General features: G+C 34.7%; 1 protein-coding gene across 1 annotated transcript in view; it reads left to right on the forward strand.

Annotated features, from left to right (window-relative positions):
- Positions 1 to 19,068, forward strand: part of ADAMTS6 (ADAM metallopeptidase with thrombospondin type 1 motif 6) — a gene marked incomplete at both ends in the record, with an annotated part of 143,875 nt that overhangs the window by 76,229 nt on the left and 48,578 nt on the right. Inside the window, 2 exons of the mRNA XM_084278587.1 lie at positions 4,036 to 4,177; positions 14,377 to 14,484. Of these exons, the coding sequence (XP_084134713.1) occupies positions 4,036 to 4,177; positions 14,377 to 14,484 (250 nt within the window). The remainder of the gene's footprint in view (positions 1 to 4,035; positions 4,178 to 14,376; positions 14,485 to 19,068) is intronic.

The raw sequence follows: 19,068 nt of genomic DNA on the forward strand, positions 1-19,068 counted from the left end.
CTTGGGAATAGATACTGTAGTATGAGCATAGAGGACCCGAAAGGTCTACATCCGTCATTTTTGCTTTTTTTGTTTATTGACTTTGGATAAAACAGCAATGTGTGTGCAGTGGTGATGATCCTCAGTTTTGCATTGTTCAGTCTGTGAAGATTCTAACATTGAATCCTTGGTTGATCTTATTTTCATCAAACAGTTAAAAGCGATAGTAAGTCTGAGATCTTAAGCTTTCAGAAAATGCTCTAATATCCTCAACATCCTTCCAAACAGAAGAGTAATTTGCTATCCTGTGATACTAAAATACAAAAGAATGTTGAAATTATATTGTAGAGTGTCTTGAGACACTATACTGGAATACTGAGATAAAGTAGCATCAAACTTAGCTACTTCATATTTGAAACCCATCCCACTGTGCCCCATAAAATCTCATGAAATTAACCTAAAATAAGGAAAATGACAGAAGCTTTGAGTACTGGTAGTATCTTGTAGAGTCAGTAGAATGTAAGGATGAGTTTGAGATCATCATGGCTTGAGAGCAGCCCTGAGGAGAAGGACTTGGGGATATTCACTGATAAAAAGCTCAACATACTCTGGCAATGCACACTTGCAGCTCAGAAAGGCAATCACGTCCTTGGCTGCATCAAAAGAAGTGTGGCCAGCAAGTCAAGGGAGGTGACTCTGCCCCTCTACTCTGCTGTCCTGAGACCCCACCTGGAGTGCAGTGTCCAGTGCTGGGGCCCAAAATACATGAAGGATGTGAAGCTGTTGGAGTGAGTCCAGAGGAGGGCCACAAAGATGATCAGAGGACTGGAGCACCTCTCCTATGCAGACATTCTGAGTGAGAGAGTCAGGCTTGTTCAGCCTGGCAAAGAGAAGGCTCTGGGGAGATCTTATTGTGGCCTGCCAGTACCTGAAGGGGCCTACAGAGAGGGACCTTTTGTCAGGGTGTAGAGTGATAGGACAATAGGTAATGGCTTTAAAGTAGAAGCGGGTAGATTTAGATCAGACATTTGGAAGAAATTCTTCCCTCTGAGGGTGGTGAGGCCCTGTAACAGACTGCCCAGAGCAGCTGTGGCTGCCCTCTCCCTGGCAGTGTTCAAGGCCAGGTTGGATGGGGCTTTAGGCAACCTGGTCTAGTGGAGGGTGTCCCTACCAATGGCAGAGCGGCTAGAGCTGGTTGATATGTGAGGTCTCTTCCAACCCAAATAATTCTGTGATTTGGATTCTGATATCTAATTTCTGTTGTAGACACTAAAGATTTATTCATTACTTATTCAAAAATGTAAATGCTCTACAGAGGTACCTGTAGCTTTTTTGAATTTGTATATGCTTCTTATATAAGATAAAATCACAAAGCACAAATGCGATTATGATTCAAAGTTTCCTGAAATTGCAGAGATCAAGGTATTTGGGCATTCTTTTCCTTATTATCTTTTTTCCATCTACACAAAAGGCTCTTTTCACTTTTGTAGGCCTGATTGATATTAAGTATTTGATCTCTTTTTATAAAGAGCTCCAGTACCATTATTCTTCTTGCACTTTTTTGATTTCTTACCCTAGTTTTAGCATTTTTTTTCCCTTGAGTATATGGGTTTTGATTTGATGAAGCAAAAGAGACAGGGAGAAGAACAAAGACATAGAGTCAAGGTTATTATCACATTCTTGAGTCCTGGAGAAATTGTCTGGAGAGGTTATATGGTCCTCAGCTTGTATTTATCCTCTGCATGGCTTTGGTGAGACCTGTCATTAGCAATGGAAAGTCCCTGGTTTTGGTAATGTGTTTTATAACACATGCTATTTCTTTTCCAAAATACTTCACACAATCCGGTATCATGTTCTCACTCTTGCCTTTGTAAAATGTGTCAGTTTTTTTTCAACTACTGAACCAAATAGAACTGAAGCAGAGGGAAAGAGTGAAACAGATACTCAGTCTGAGAGCTGGTGATGTAAGTAAGTGTATGACTGCTTAGTAGTCATTTTCTGGCTTTTTTTTCTACTACAATATTCCATTATGATGAAAATCCTGTCATTAGAGCAGAAGAGCCATATTTTTGTATTTACTACAAGATTTTTGATTTAAATTTCTGTAATTATATGCCTCGTAGAGTAGATATATACTTGAATGTAAAAGTTCAGTGAATTTAAAGACTTAGATCTGATTCTGTGCAGGTTTACCTATGCCTATGGAGAGAGTCACTGAAGGTAATGAGGATTCTAAATGTTGTTTTCTTGGCTGTCTGTTTACAGTACCACAGTTCAGAGACCAAACTCTGCACTACTGGAATATGTGGAAATGGTCCCATCATGTGCATTGCTAGCTCAAGCTGATGTCAAATTCTAAACTTTCCAGTGCTTGTTTGAGCAAAGTTCCTATCTTCAGTTTGGTCTAGACAATGCAGAAAAATCAGATTGTGTTTGAGTTATTTTCATATTGGCATTGCTAACATGTACTTGTCATACATACAAAATACAACACTGAAATACTTCAAAATAATGTAGGATAGCCTCCTAATTTCTGCTATTATCAAACACATATACCTGCAATAATTAAAACTGGAATAAAGGGACCTGTACATTAATTTTTATACCAGATCCACCTACTTGATATTTTAAGAGTAGATTTCAGCTGAGGAGGAGTGTGTGTGTGCAGGTGAATGACACTAAATTCATTTGGATTAGTAACTGAATATATTTTTTCCTGAATTTACCTGTTTATTGACTTAGTTGCTGTTTGCCTTCTGAAATTGTTGGCAGTTGTTTCTTTCTTTGTTTTTCCAAAGAGCATATGCTAGTGGTTCAAATAATTGATTAAAATAGGTTTAAAGTGAGAACAGAAAATCTGTAGTTAAAGGAGGCTTTTTGCTCTTTTTCTAATCTGCAGATGAAAAGTATAGAAAATTGGAGATCTCAAAAAAACTGTAGAACATTCACTTCTGAAATTATGTTCCTTTGGCAAGATGCATGGAAAAGATTTGGAAAAAAAAACCATAAGTGCTGGCAAAATTTGTAGGAATGTCGGAAAAAAATTTAAAGTGTTGGCATGAGAATTCTTTAAAAATCCTCACTTATTCACATGTGAAATGAAAGTAAAAAAGCATCTGTCCTCTTTTATGCACTCTGACTAAATAAAACTGAATAATTATATTTAGTAAAGTACAAAGTTTTCTAAACAGAACTCTGTCTGCATTTGGCTTGCTTTGTTATTTATTCCACTGCACTAAAATGTTGCGGTTGGATATGGGCATATTTTGGAAAGAAAACCACCAACCACCAAACAAAACAGTGAATGTAAAGGATGAAAATACTAAAGTTTTCAAAGATGACGATGATCTTAGTTCTAACATGGGACTTTGAAGACTAAATATTATTAATACAATAGAAAAGATCTTGGATCCATACAAATTTTTTTTGCTCACCCTAGTATAAGTAAATTTGAAGATCGTGCAGAATTTTTATCACTAATTATTTTGTTCGCTCAAATGGGAGAAAAACATGCATGTTGAGGTCCTAATCCTATAAACATGTAGTCATATTGAAATTTAAGTGTGTTTTAATTTTATAGAAACTAATAGAGCTGCTCATATCTGTAAGATTGTACTTAGCTGTTTGAAGGGTCAGGAGGGTTAATAAGAATTGTAAACTTAATATCTTTATTTGCTTATTTTGTTCATATATAAGTCTGTGACCAAATATAGCTATTGTTCAGTGAGAACAAATAGGAATCTTAAAACGAAAATGAAAATCAGTCTTGTGTGGCTCAGAAATTATCACACTTTAAAAAAAGGATAATATATGAAATCTATTTCGCAATCTAAAATAAGCATTTTGTTAATAATAATGATGAAAAAATCTCTTAATCTCTTAATTCCCTCTAATTTTTCTTTTTACTATGGGTGTACCATCTTACTGTTTTGTTTATTGCAATCATAATTGTTTCACACCCAGTGCTGTTAAAAATAAGAACTAGATACGTGATATCATTACTGTGATTTACAGTCAGTAGAATTCCTAATTGATTTGGTCCTTTATGTTGAACAGTTCGGGCCGTGGTACTTGCCTTGATAATGAGCCTCCCAAGCGTGACTTTCTTTATCCAGCTGTGGCCCCAGGTCAGGTGTATGATGCTGATGAACAGTGTCGCTTCCAGTATGGAGCAACATCCCGCCAATGTAAATATGGGGTAAGAAGTCTTAATCCTTATGCTGAGTGTTCTTCTTAGTCATTTGTATATATTCCTTTATAACATAAATCTTTAGTTAGATGCGGTAGTGGGTTACAGGTTTCCAATAGCATGTCTGGTACCATCATCCGTAAGCAAAGGGTACATTTTAATCCTTATGCTGCATCTTTTGCTTGAGTCATTTGTGTGTACTGTACACCAAAATGTGTGAGTAACAATGAGCCGGGGAAATCTTTATAGATGAAAAAAGGAGCCCAAAGCACTTGATCCTGCTCCTCCTAAAGTGTACTGCAGAGTTTTCCCCAATTTCATTTAAGTGAGATCAGGTTCATGTGTACTAATCTTGAAACATGAAATCCATTGTGTTGGCTTTCACTTCTTAATTTGAAGCTACATTTTGATATTACTTTTGCACTTGTGTTGACTTGTCAGGTTGTTGGTTTTTTTCCGAACATTGAGTTTATTGTTTCTGACATTGTTCAGATCTCTTTTTTTGGAAAGATGAATTACAGTTATGGGAACAGAGGAACATGAAGCTAGACTAGCAAAGCTTTGGCTGCACGTACCAGTATGCAGTAATTAAGGTAAATAAATTTACAGTAGCCTGCACACTTAGGCCATTATGTGATAAATTTATAAATACTTACATAAAAATCTTGCAGCCCACAGTATGTAGTAAAAGGATGCATTCCACTGTGCTTGTCATCAGATAATCAGCTGAGACTAAATTAAATAAACCTTGAAAACATATGTAATGGTTTAAAAGTAAATAGCTTTAATAATGTTTTGGTTTTTAGATTATTCAAATAAAGCAATGTAATCATTGAATTCATACTCAATGTTTTTCTCTAAAGGCTAGCTGCAAAGCAAGTCCATTTTTAATATCCCTGAGGTGATAAATACAATATTATTCTTGGGATGCCTCTTTGGCAGACCATGTTGTGCAAAGGATTTAAATGCTGGCTGACTAGCTCACCGGGTCCTCTACTCCTGATCCCTCATCAGACCTCTTTTGGCCTGTATTGTTACTCTGTAAGTTCTCACTTCCCACCGCTGTTCTTTAAGGGCCCCATTTCCTGTCACTACATCTAAGCCATACAGTTTCCTTTTTTTCAAATCTTACAAATTCTCACCACACGCACCCTTTTATTTTCAGACTAAGGAAATCTGCAGGTATTTAATCCATTATTTATAGCACAGCCTTTGGAGATACACTGCATTTTAAATTAAACTGGAAAGTTAATAATGTGCAAAACCTGGCTTTTCCACATTATGTTACTTTTTTTCAAATACTGTTAAACTGTGTAATCAGTGTTGTGATGATCGTGCTGCACAGTACACTTACTGTTTTAAGCCAGTTCCTAAACCACAAACAATTGGAAGTAATGAAGATGTGTAGGTAATCCTGGCTTTCTGCCTTCTGCTTTCTTTTTGTTTTAAAGTTTTTGTGGGGATTCCCTTGTAGTTATATAAAAAAGTGATCAACACTTAATTGAGGCAGATTAAAAGAAGTTACATCTTTATCTGACCTGACCAGTCCTCTGAGTTGATACAATATATTGTATTCCATCAGTGTGCCATCAGCGTAAGCATAACTTGTGTCTCAAAGAAACCCCAACTTATTTTTAATAGGATTTAGACTACATGTGTATTAATATAACGCGATATTGTAGAAGTCTAGTAATAGCCACTCTAAGAAATTAGATGCATTTAAAATAGCCCTAATGCTTTGAAAATGTGATTGTGATGGTTACTATCATACTGATTTCAAGTGATAATTTTGAAGGGGGAAGAAAATAAGGCTTTGGAAGCTGGTAGTGCAGATGGAAAATACCCATGCAAGGCTGACAGGTTTTTTTTTAGAAATGAGTAGTGAAACTAGATCTAAATGAAAGAAAAAAGCTGGGTTGAATATTCTGCTTTCATTATCAAAAGTAAACAGTCGGTTTGGATATTACTATTTGATGTACTATTTGTATGAAGGAGTTCATTGATCTTGCTCTAATGGACACATGCGACTATGGATAGAAAAAGCATACTAAAAATCCATAATTAACAGTGAACCTAGTTTGTATAGTAACTGATTTCAATCACCTCTTTTAGCCCTGTTTACTTGAAGTACCAGGTAAAAAAGGGATATAGACAGTTTTCCAACACGGTGTTTACTGACACAGGAGGAGAAAAATTCTAAACCAAAGGGAAATCTCAGAGAAGATTGCCTGCCTCTTTCTCTTGCTCATGTTCTTTACTGATTTGTGATGGTGAGACATGACAAGAGAACCAGTAAAATTCTCAAATCAAATGCCAGAAAATGACGAGTCTCCTTTGAGTTCTGATGTAGCTCTTGAGATAAGATAGGTCATGTTTTTAAAGAAACTTAGAAAGTGTTCATGTTCTTTCGGCTTTAGAATTAACCTTTGGAAAAGTTACCTCTTTTAAACATTCAACTTTAATGTTAATCTGTGTTCATTGCTTTTTCTCCTGTATTTCCTCGTCCATTAGCTCAGTATTTTTATTTTAAGCAGTTTGTTGCTTTTGGTCATAGATCATGTCCTGCAAGGTATTTTGCACACTTAAGAACCTGAAACCTTTCTGACTTGGGAACTTGAAGTTACATACATGGAGAGGTGTTTGAATGATTAAGGCATAAGAACTAAAGTGCTAAAGGGGCTGCACATTTCTGTCTTTCTGCTTGTGTGTTTGTTTATTGTTTATTGGTGTTAAAATGCACTGTTTGGTAGTTGTGATACTGTTGGAAGTAGTAGACCTAATTAAACTGTCTCTTATGTAGAGAATTGTTCCAGGAAAAACATTGTATTTTTCAGCATATTCAGACAGTCAAGAATTCAAAGAGACAGGTTAGCTCCTTGAGATGAAAAAATAAAACTACATGTTAGCAAGTAGACAGTGATGCCTCTACCGTTACATGTGCTTGTTCTTTCTGCTGTATACCATTTCTGATACAGGGGTAATTTTGGAGATCTTAAGTGAGGGCATAGATACTTTGAATAAAGAATTGAGAGGCAATGTCTTAAGCTACTGAAAATACTTAATTTTTGGGGTGCACTTTTAGAATTTGGAGAATGTTAAATATGTGACTTAGAGTGAGTCCAATTGTAACAGTACCAATTGTAATTGTAACAATTTCACTGTACAAGACTGATGCATAGCTTTTTCCTCAAGGCGATACATGCCTTCAGGTATCTTACTGGACTCACTGCAGTGAGAGATTTTGAAGTGCTTAGGAACAGCTTGTTCATTTGTGTAGCTGCTGGATATGCTCAGGTGATGCAGTGTGAGTTTTCTTCTGCTGATTGTGTCTCAGTCCTTTGCTTTGCTTGTATGCCAGTTCCCCTGGTAGTTTAGAACCTTTTCAAGTCTATGTGTTTAGGTGAGTGTAAGGAGAAGTTTTTTCATTGGCTACTTACCTGCTTAACCTTTGAGCATCTACCTAAGAACAGTTGGCTGTTGACTGTCTCTGAGTTAACTCAGAAAAGAATTCCAGTCTTAGAATTTCTCTGTTTTATGAGTTTAAATAATACCTGAATATGCCTGATTGTAATTTGCAGATTGTTGTGGTTCAAAACAATATTTTGCTTTAGAGCTGGTCCCCACATTTTTAGGACAGAGGCTAAAAACTCAGACATTTTAATAGCAGTTAATACTTTATGTGTATGTTTGATATTGTTGTGGTGCATTTTATGGTCTGTGAAGCTGTTGCCTGCTAGTATGGGTTTCAGAGATAGTACCTTACAAATCTTTGTTTGGATTTTTTTTTCAATTTATTCTTTTTGACCACGGTTGATGTCAGTAACACTTTGAGGGGGAGCAAACTCTCCTTTGCATACTAGGCTTCACTGAAATCAGCAGGACCACTTGTATTTAACACTAGTTTAACTTCTCAGGTAATGTATTTTAGCTGATAATAGGTAGCTCTCTTCTTTGTGATGGCCTTATGTTTGCAATGAAGTTCTTCGGTTAGTTTGCCAACTAAAATAGCTTTAATCTCAAATATAATTTTTTATTCACATTTTGTTAGTGTGTGTTGGAGGACAGAGTTCAAGCTGTTGACTTATTGCTTGCAAGCAGTCAGGATGAAGATACATTCTCAGAGTAAGGACTCCTGCTGCCTTTAATAGGTCTCTGTTGTTGGTTGTTTCTAGGAATTCTTTAATGAGTTATTGGAAGTAGCAATTGAGTTAATTACCATTAATGGAAAGTTGATGGGAAAGTGTCAATTACAGAAATATGGGGCATGCAGTTGTCATACCTTTACTGCTTCCTAATTTCCTACATGCCAGTTCAGAGACAGAGTAATTAGTTAGTGATACTAAAACAAAACAACACTGGTCAGCTGACTTTCAAATCCAGGAGAGTAAACAAATTACTATACATAGCAATTCTACAGTATTTCTTCTAAGACACATTACAATTGCTGCTTGTAATCAGGTGATACAATCTTTAGTGTTTCTGAATTAAACTCTCATTTTGATGTGGTTCTCTCCAGTTAAATAAATAAAGTTTGATGGAAGGTTTCTGTAGGAAGGTGGAAGCAGATTCTGGAATCTGTTTTTTCAGAAGACAGAGAAGCCACTGCAGTGTCTTTGCACCATAACTACCAGTTGCCTCACCCATCGATACTATGACTAGGGTTGTGCATTCAGTTGAAACTGTATATAGTACTTAGTAACTCACTGAAAATTGTCTTCCCAGGCCCCAGCTTCATATGTCATACCAGGGCTAAGTCACTTTATTTTGGCATTTGTTAGCAGAGCATAAGTAGGTTGACAGATGGATTTATATTACATTGATGTTAAAAGCATGTGTAGGCAAAGATAGGAATTGAAGATCCTGATACTGTCATTTTATCAACTAACTTTTCCATTATCTTTTATTTCATAAGGTCTTGTCAGTCAAGTGCCAACACTCATTACTGTTGTGCAGCCCTTTTATGTTCAGAATTATTAAAGATTTTGGCTTTTCTTGTTTAAGGACTTAACAGATCTTGCTGTAAGAACAAACATAAGAACATTTGAAATCCTTTCAGCTTTATTCTTAAAGTGAATTTTTCTGTCTCTCTTTTTTTAGAGTAGGTTTTGTATAGCCAAAGGAAATCCCAGAATTTTTCCTTTTTCTGAATCCTAAAGGAGTTTTAAATCCTTTTTGTATCCTTTTCTAGGAAATTCCCATAGTATTTCCTAGGACTATCTTGTCTCCAAACCACCTTTCTCTACATCTCTCTTCTATCTTTCTTTATCTTTCATAAGAGACACAGATGTAACACCAGTGTGCCTGGATCTTAAAAATGCTGTTTAAGAAGTACGAGTGGAAGCTAGTGATCAAAGCAGGATCAGCGCCTTAGATGATAGTAGAAGCAATAGTGAGATTCCAGGTATTGAAATGCGGCTGGAATAAAGGCGGGATAGGTTGCATGGGTTTGAAAGGGAAGATGCTACTTGGAAGTAACTGACCTTATGGGGATTCTGTTGTTTCCGTAAGGTTCACATAAGCACCCAATATTTAAGGAAAAATGCTGTCAGCGTAATACCAATGTCCGACTTAAGCTTTGGATTCTACTTCACATTCTTTTGGCATGTTGTGATTTATAACATGCTGCATCACTTAATGAGCATTTGGTAGTGGAGCAGTAAAATGGTAGCTTTTGGGTGCTTATCTGAACTAAACTTTGAATCTTCTAAAGTTCACCCTTAATTATAGGGTTCTAGTTTTAGTCATGTTGTCAGCAGTATTTCAGTAGTGAGGCTCAGTTTACTCTAGGTTGATGTTTTTCAGGTGTGAATTTTAAATTACAAGTTAAGCTAATTATTTTTATGCCCTGTTCTAGCAAATGTTCATCAAGAGGTGCAGCATATTATTGATTAAACATGTGGAAGTAACATAAGATCCTACTTGACATTTTTAAATTTATGAACAAAACATGAAACTCCCAAATTACAATAGTTTAATATGCATAGTGAATGTATTTCCCATCTTTTTTAATATTGTGGGCCAAACTGCTGACTTTTGTTGGAGGCTTTCATTACTGTTGAAAACACTAAGAGCAGCACAACTCTTTGATCTTTACTCATATTAATGAGTGTTCATTGTGCTGTATTGTTACCCTTTATGATTATTATGATATAGGATGCTTAGATGTTACATAATTTGAAATGCCTACATTTAACTCTGCATGACACAACAGAAAGAGGCTCCATCCTTGATAGCACTTAGGCAAAAGGAAGATAATGTGATTTGCTGTTTTTTTTCTCTAGATGGGTTCAGCTTTGTTTAATTTACTGCAAATACAAGCATCCGAATTCCAAACTGAAGTCATGGAACCCTAAGATACACCCGTTACAGGTTGTCATCTATCTTGTCTTGATCTTGTGAAAAGGCCTCAGCTTCAGTTTATGTATCCTGGATTTTTAAAACATTTTCCCTTGTTTGCTTTACAAATTAATAGTTATTGAATCCCCATGTTTGGAGACTGACTTTGAGGTCTTTGATTAATTTTCAGATTATGCATCTTTCTCTTAGTTTCAGTAATTTATTCACACAAATTTAATGTTGGCAAAAGACATGTTAGCTTCCTCATGTGTCTGCCAGTGAAGAGAGGGGTACCTTAAAGGGTCACCTAATGGTGGGTTGGTGAGGGTGAATGGGTACGTGTGCATGCATATATACATTTTAGTGTGTGGAAAAAATAGCAGTCTATTTTCTACTTGTGATTTTGGGGCTGACCTTTTCAGGGCAGTTACTCCTACGCATTTAAGGCTAGTTTATTAAAAAACATTGCTTATAGATGTTGCAGATGGTGGTAATAAGAAAATAGCTCAAATCTCTGTGAAGCTATGGTAGTACCAGGTATAGGGTTGAGCTGAAGAACAGAAAGCTTTATGCACCTAAGTTGGAGTTTCTCTGTTAACTTAGCAAAATATGCTGAAAATTAAGAAGACATAAACATATTAGTACCTGGTATAATTCCATTTTCATTTAACGGAATAACAGCATGAATGGATTTTCATCTTCTGTTTAGTATCTTATTTTTTAATTACTTAATATTATTTTTCATTTCATGTACAGAATAATGGAGAATGTACTTCAGCTTCTACTCTTTCTTTTAAACACAAACCAGCAGAGGAAAATAAACTGTTAAAAAGTTTGTTTATATTTAAAAGAAACTACAAAATTACTTCATTTTCTTTTTTATAATATAAATTATTTCTACAAATTGATTTGTTATTTTAGTTAATATATCCCCTGTGTTTCTCATAGTTTTCTATAAGAAAATACTTTGTAATTTTGGTATGTTGCACTTCTGTCTCAAACAGAACTACTTTCTGTTTTTAGCGTAGGTGTTTGCTCAAATATTAAGAGTACTATAGAGCCCATAATAATTTGATACTACTTTGATTTGTGTCGATAGAGATTTAATAAGGCAAATTCCTGTTAAGATCTGAATAAGCACTAGAAGACTATATCAGTAATAATACGTAGTCTTAATGTAGTGCTTTTCATTCTGTTTCCCAAAGCTATTTAGGAAGAAGGAAATTTTTTTTCTTAATTTGTGGAGCAAGGAGCTGAGTTTGTATGCTTAGAATCCGTCCTGCAAACAGATGAATGGCTAAAATAGTTTTGCAGTACTGTATCTATTAATATGTACAGTTCAGTTAATTAGTTCTTTGGAATTAAAATTTCTGGATGATGCTAGTTCAGTTAGTTCGAAGGAGTCTAGTGCCACAAAGAAGCTTGAGAATGCAGAAGTAATCCTACTGAAGAAAATTGTTAAATACTCTTTATTGTGATTATTACTTCCCCTTTTATGTTAATATATCGGTGGTATACATTACAGAAGTGAAATTCTACAAGTAAGCTCTGGAGCACAAACCATAATTCTGGATTCAAGTCACCTTGAAATACATTTGTTTTCAAATTCAGACTGTTATCAAGGTCTGATTTTTTGCCTCTGTCTATATTGGAACAGTTGATATCTTTGTTTCTTAATGCAGTTGAATTTTTTTCTCTTCAGAGTCAGCAGAGCTATTAATTTAAACATTTTAACTCCACAAGATGCAAATTAAACAGAAGGTCTTATGTCAAATTATCACAGTCTGACACTGTTATAATGACTTGATGGCATAAACTACACATGGAATGTGAGCAAGTAAATTAGACTAATTTTGCTCAACAAAATAAGAAAATTGCATGTGAGAGTAAGGCAGGATTATGACAGGAGCACATCATACTGTGTCGGAAAGGAACCAATTTTAGGTTTCCATTTTAAAATCCATACTGCATTGAAACTTGGATTCATGGTAGATCTACATGTGAATTTGATTTAGTGCTGAATTTTAGCACATTAATGGATGTGAAATTTGTAACCTAGTTAGATTGTTTAGGAATCCTTATGATGTATTTTCTGTTCATTTTAATATTTTAAATTCTATATTTATTTATGAGTTAACATATGAAAATTCTATTATCTGAGTGTCAAAAGTGAGTGTATTATTCAGTCATTTAAGTAAGCAAATATTTCTATAATTTTAATTTCTTCAACAAAAAATTCTAATACAAAAAGTGAGATAGTTCTACATTGGCTGCAGATATGATTTTTTACAAGTGAGAAGATTTCTCCTAAAAACAGGCTCAGCAATTCACACACGTTTTTGTAGGGCCACCCACCAAATAGAAGAAAATAGCTTAGGACTGATTGCCAACATTTGGATGGAAACTCGTCAGTACCCACTTCTCATTGCCTCAGACCATTCTAATATGATATGTTTTTAATGGATTTTTAAACTACACCTATCTCCTACTAATCATCCAGCAAAATGCACTGTATTAGCAGTTCTGCAGAAATGGCACCTTCTGATTTTAAAATTGGAAAATAATTTTTCATAATTCAAGAAAAGCTTGTACTTTTGAACTCTTTCTCCAGCAGCTAGTGAATAGTATCCATTAATAAATCCATCTGTATATGCAGTACAATGCAAAAGACATGAATCTTAGGTTAAAACTTAACAGTTGTTCCTGTGGATGTGTATGGAAAAGATAGCATGGGAATGGGAGGCTAACAACTTCATTTACTGACAGTCTTCTTTTCACTCTGTGTACTGAGGCTCAGCCACAGAATTTATATAAGGGTTATTTGTAGGGTATGATTTCAAGCAACAGTTAAATAAAATGTAATGCTAATGACTATTATTAGATCATTTGAAAGATCTGAGCATCTTTCAAATTAAAAAAACCCTTAAAAATAGGAAATAGCTGTCAGCAGGTTGTGAACTCTTGCACAAAGGTCAAAGTAATGCAACAAAGGTCATAATGCAAGTTATTTGTTTCAAAAGCAAACCACTTCTGATTCCATTCTGCATATACAGCTGAATCCATTTACAACTGAACCAACTATGAAAAGTTCCAGTGTTTAGCCAACTTTGCATCAGGCACACATTATGAAATTCAGCCCTTAGACAGAATTAACAATCAATTTCCAAAGTCATCAGAACTGGCTTAATTTAAATGATTAAATGTGCAAAATCAGAAGATCTGGTAAGAAAAAAGATTATTTGAAAACCTATGTTTAATATTGGCAACATAGGAAAGTAGGATAAGTGGAATCATTTATGAAATATCAGCTGCAAATCTAAAAAAAATATAGGAAATATTTTAGTACGTTGCTCAGTAGTATTAAATACGCCTGTACTGTTTTAGCAAGTGTTTAACAGAAGAGGACTGCAAGTAGTCTGAGCTCGGAAACTTGTTTTTAAACTAAAGGAAACGAAAGTAATTGTTGCTGTTTGGTATTTCAAAATTAATACCATTTTAACATGTAATTTTGAGGCAGATAATGACAGTAATGGAGATCTGAAGACTACTTTTACATCAACACTAAAATATATTAAGCCCAGTATTAGCACTAAAAGCAACCATAAAACATTACTTGTGTGGCAGGTGTGAAAAATGCATTCTTGTAGTCTACAGTTTCATGCTTCTGGAATTTTTTTTGGCATATTCTTATGTAAAATAAGGTGGCTTTGAAATTGCTCTACAATATTTCGTAACCATCTATAGATTTATCTGTCCAGCTCAGTTCTTAATGGCCTCTGTTCAAAACAAATCTGTTTATACATGTGTGTATGAGGACTGGAAGCAATTTTTGGCTTTTATTCTGATCAACTTGCTTCTGCCTTCTTTCCTAGGAAGTGTGTAGAGAGCTCTGGTGCCTCAGCAAAAGTAACCGCTGTGTTACCAACAGCATTCCAGCGGCTGAAGGTACTCTTTGCCAAACAGGGAGCATTGAAAAGGGGGTGAGTACAAATAATTTATTATTTGAAGAAGCAATTTATTGTTTAGAGAATGCATGAAGGAAGAACTGGAAGGTTAGAGTACTTCTTATTTCAGAATTCATTTGCATCCTAATGGAAGTGTCCTACAGAATTATTTCACAATTATTTTATATATACAATTTAAGAAAACATTTAGTCTTCCTATAAAATTTGATAGCCTAAATTAAAAAGTAATCCTGTTACATACTCTATATTTTTTGAATAATTTTTTGGAAAAAATTCTTTAGTTTAATTTTTATTAAATTTTATGGCACTCTTCCAATACGGGGCTGTTACTACAGCTCTAGGTAGGTCTGGCATTCTGGCATGGACTTTGAAAATGTGTAACGCAGACCTACACTTGTTAAGTAGATAATTCTGTTATTTTGTTAGAATATTAAAAAAATTAATCTTTATTCCATCAGATATAAAATAACTCAAATATATGGAAAAATGTTGCCTTAATAAGTGGGTTTTCAAAGTCTATTTCCGAATGACCTTTTTATTCCAACTTCAAATCATTCTTTTAGTATTTGGCTATACTTGCATAGCTATTTATCTTTAAAGGACTTTTCTGTGCAGTCTGATAAACTCTTCTACCTAACAGAAAAATATAGCAAGTTAGTGTTACAATAAATATGTCAAGTGCTACTGTATGTGTCTGAGTGTGTGAATTTTGACTTTAAAACGATGTCTGTGTATCAGTAGTTTCAGACAAAGTTCTGAAACTTAGTTTTAGATTAAAATAGTTAAAAAGTTTTTGTCAATTACAAGGCAAAATCCATACTCATCTTAAAGCAGAGAGAAGTGTATTTTATTCATTTACAGGATATGTGCTGTGGGTGAATTGCATAGGCCTTTTTTTAAGATAATGTATTTTATGCAGGTTTGTACAAAGTAAATAGAGCTTTCAAAATCAAACAATTTCCGGGATCTGTCTGTGGATTACTGCATCTGTCCATAAGATTTACTACTCTTGATTGGACTTTTTCCTAACAATGCCTACTGATGTGTATTCTCATTCTGACTTTTGCCATGCTAGCTAGGCAAATTTCAACAAAGATTACGCTACATTTTGACTTGCAATGTCATGTTTGAACAAAGAGAATGAAAGCTTTTGGGCAGCTGTCACAATTTATTAATGCTTGTTGAAAGCTTCATTCAGGGCCTGTGACCTAGCATCGTTCTGATGGCTTTTCCATGCTGAGTTTGGAAATATTGGTAAACTATGTTAAATAAATTAATTAAAGGGGTCATTGGAAGAAATAGAGTGCTTAGTTAGCCAATGAAAATAGAGGCAGTTCCTCACTCTACCAGATTTTTTTTCTTTTATTAGAGTAATAGAAAATGTTAGAAGCCCTACTCTTAAATCAACAGTCTACATTTATTTTGGAACCACTACTCCTTGACAATGACAAGGAGTGATTTACCTAAATTTATATTTTTTAAACCACGAGACAACAATGAACAAGTTTAAGGCACTGTTGCTGGACCTACTTGTCAGAAACTTTAATCAGTTTCCTCTCTACAAAAAGTCTTTTTTCCAGTCATCAGCGTCTTGTTCCATCATTAGATTTTAGAGGGAAATGAGAGAATCTGTACTGCTTTACAAAGGTAAATGGTCATGCCTGTTAACAGAGAATTGGGTCTGTAAACTGCAGCTTTAAAGGTTCCTGTAAGTTAATAGATACTGATGGGAAAAAAAAAAAAGATAGAAAACATAAGCTCTTTCCAAATACATAGATCTCTTTACCACATGCTAAGGACTAAATAATAGGTTACTATTATATAACACATTGTTGTTACTATTGTTGTTGTTATTGCTGCTGCTACTAAAACATTGTATTGCAGTCACGTCTAAAGGCCATAACCAAATTAGGCCCCATTTTGCTGGGCTCTATCCAAATACACAGTAAGTGACATTTCTTGCACTAAAGACCAAACAGAGTTCATCATATTTGGAGGGTCAATTTCTGCTTTTAGTTACACTAATGTAAATTCAATGTAACTATTAAAGCAAAATTTGGTGCAATGTGTATTAATGCCTTATTGGTGGATTTTGGAGGAATTTCAAAAATTAACATCACCTAACACTATTATAAATCCTTCTTTCAGTTGCATATGTAAACCCACCAGGCTTTTAACTGTTTAGGTTGACATTTTCCACCGTAGCTGTCTTCTTACGCCCAAAGGCTTTTAGAGTGTTTTCCATAAAAAAATACTCAAATTTTTTCTGCATAGAGGGAAGGAGAATAGTGTGATTTCTTGCTACTGACAAGACTTGTACACCTGTTCTGTTTTGAAGCTTTAATATGTTCATGCTGTGGTGAAGGATTTTAGATACCGGCTGGGTTCAGAAGGGTACACTTTTTCCTAATTTGGAATACCATGAATTTTCTCTCTGGTATACCCAGAGATATCTTTGTGAAGGTGAACTGGTAGATTTTTAAAAAGACTCTGGTGAGGAAATGGTGCGTATAAAACCATAAGACAAAACTGCTGGGAATCTTTTTTCCTGTCTCTGAATTTAAAGTAATAAATAAAGTAACCTTTTCTAATGTCATTGTTTAGATCCACGCTGGGAATGAGGGGCAAATGTGTAAAAAGTGAAAACACAGTGTGCTGAAAGGAAAGTTAAAATAAGTAGATTATTATTGGACATTAAGTTTTGCAAAATCATTTCAGTATCAGTAATTGAAAATACATTATTAAAACTGAGATGGCAAATTTAGATTCAATTAATCTTACACACACAGACAAGGTAGAATAAATTTATCTCAATATTGGAGTACTTGCTGTGTGAGTATTCTAAAAGCACAGTATTGTAAGTTTTAGTTCTGTTAAACAGCTAATATTCATATAAAGGTGATTTCAAATGTACCGCAATACCATATTTTATTTTATTCTTAATGATGTCTAGGAGAAAAATTTCAGACTGTTTGCATTATTCACATAGTATTTTGCTTATTTTGGTAAAGATTCAAATTGATTAACTAACTTTTATTTATTCAATGTTGGAAAATAATTTCAGTTCTGAACCTTTCATGAGGAACTGCTCTTTTAAAACAGCTGTCACCTGCTCTTGTTTCTTCATATGCTGGTTACTCAGTAGCCCTTACCTCATTAAAGAAGATGAGTCTGATATAATTTGTGGAGAAAGCATATTTCTGTAGTCCAATTAGAAATAATGAAGGTTCTGGTAATTTGGGTTACTCTGACAGAGCTTTTATGCATCACTGGCTTCTGGTGAAAGATAAATCTTCATTAGACAGTTAGGAAGAGACACTGAAATGAGCAGTAAGTCTTCAGATTTAACTTCAATAGGGGAAAAAAACCAGCATTTGAAGAGTTTTTACAGGGGGAATACAGTGTTTGCATCAGAGAGGAAATTAAAGAGTACAGAGATTTTACACAGCCTTGGAAAAATTAAACACATAAAATGCACCTGTCTATTGTATAAAGTCATAATAGTATAGACTTAGGATGGTTTGCATGTTCTGTTTCACACTCTTGTGGGTTTAACTCTTGAGTGTCTTTCATTTTTTATCTTTGATTTTGACATATTTGTAATATATCTAATCTATTTTTAATTAAATTAAATTATTGGCTTACATTTTTACTCTCAGAGGCATTTTAATTTTTAGCTATCTCTTCGTTTGTCACTGTAATGAGAAGAAAAACAGGAAATTTTAATCCTCATTCTCCATCATACTTGTATCATTAGTGGCATTGCTAAACACTGTGCCATTCATGTGTATCTATAATAGCTCTGGCTACTTTGGAAGCACCTCCACCTGCAGTTTTACTGTTGAGTATGATCGTACAGAAAATGAGATACTCCTTTGGCCAGTTTAAGTCAGTTGCCCCTGCTGTATACCCTCCCTACCTCTTGCTCATGCCCAGCCTGCTCCCTTGGTTGTCAGGTTGAGAATCTGAGAAGGCCTTGATGGTATGTGACCACTGTTCTGCAACAGCAAATACATCCAACACCATGCAGGCTGCTGTGAGGAGAGCTCAGTCCTGGCCAGACCTGGTAGAAAAGGCAATGCATTTTGAACTCGAGATTTAAAATAGTCTGCTTTGTCTTTTCTGCAGACAGATTAATGCTTGATTTTTGTTTCCCTAAATGATAGAAGATAAGGCTTATAAACAGAAAAAAGCAGGTACAGCACATACAGAGGTGTTATAAAGCAGGTACAGCACATACAGAGATAATTCAGGTCACGGAAATAAAAATGTTTTGAGAAAAGAAACAATGTAGCTAGAACAGTAATGCTGCAGGCTTCATCTATTAATGTGGAGATAACATGGAGGTATTATAATCATAATATTCTGATAAATGCTAGTATTGTTTTATATGAAAAACTGGTATCTAAGTGCATTTACTGATGATAAGCTACACATTTTAATATTAATATATGATTTTAATGTACCTTATCAAGAGCTGCAGACTTAAACTGACAGATTTGGCAGTCTAGTCATACCTTTTATTCAAAATTAATTTCTAAATAAAAAAATAAGGATTTTTTCGTTCATTTTCTTAACTCACGCTATAATCAAACTCCA

Source organism: Gallinula chloropus (assembly GCF_964237585.1).
Source record: "Gallinula chloropus genome assembly, chromosome: Z".
NCBI lineage: Eukaryota > Metazoa > Chordata > Aves > Gruiformes > Rallidae > Gallinula > Gallinula chloropus.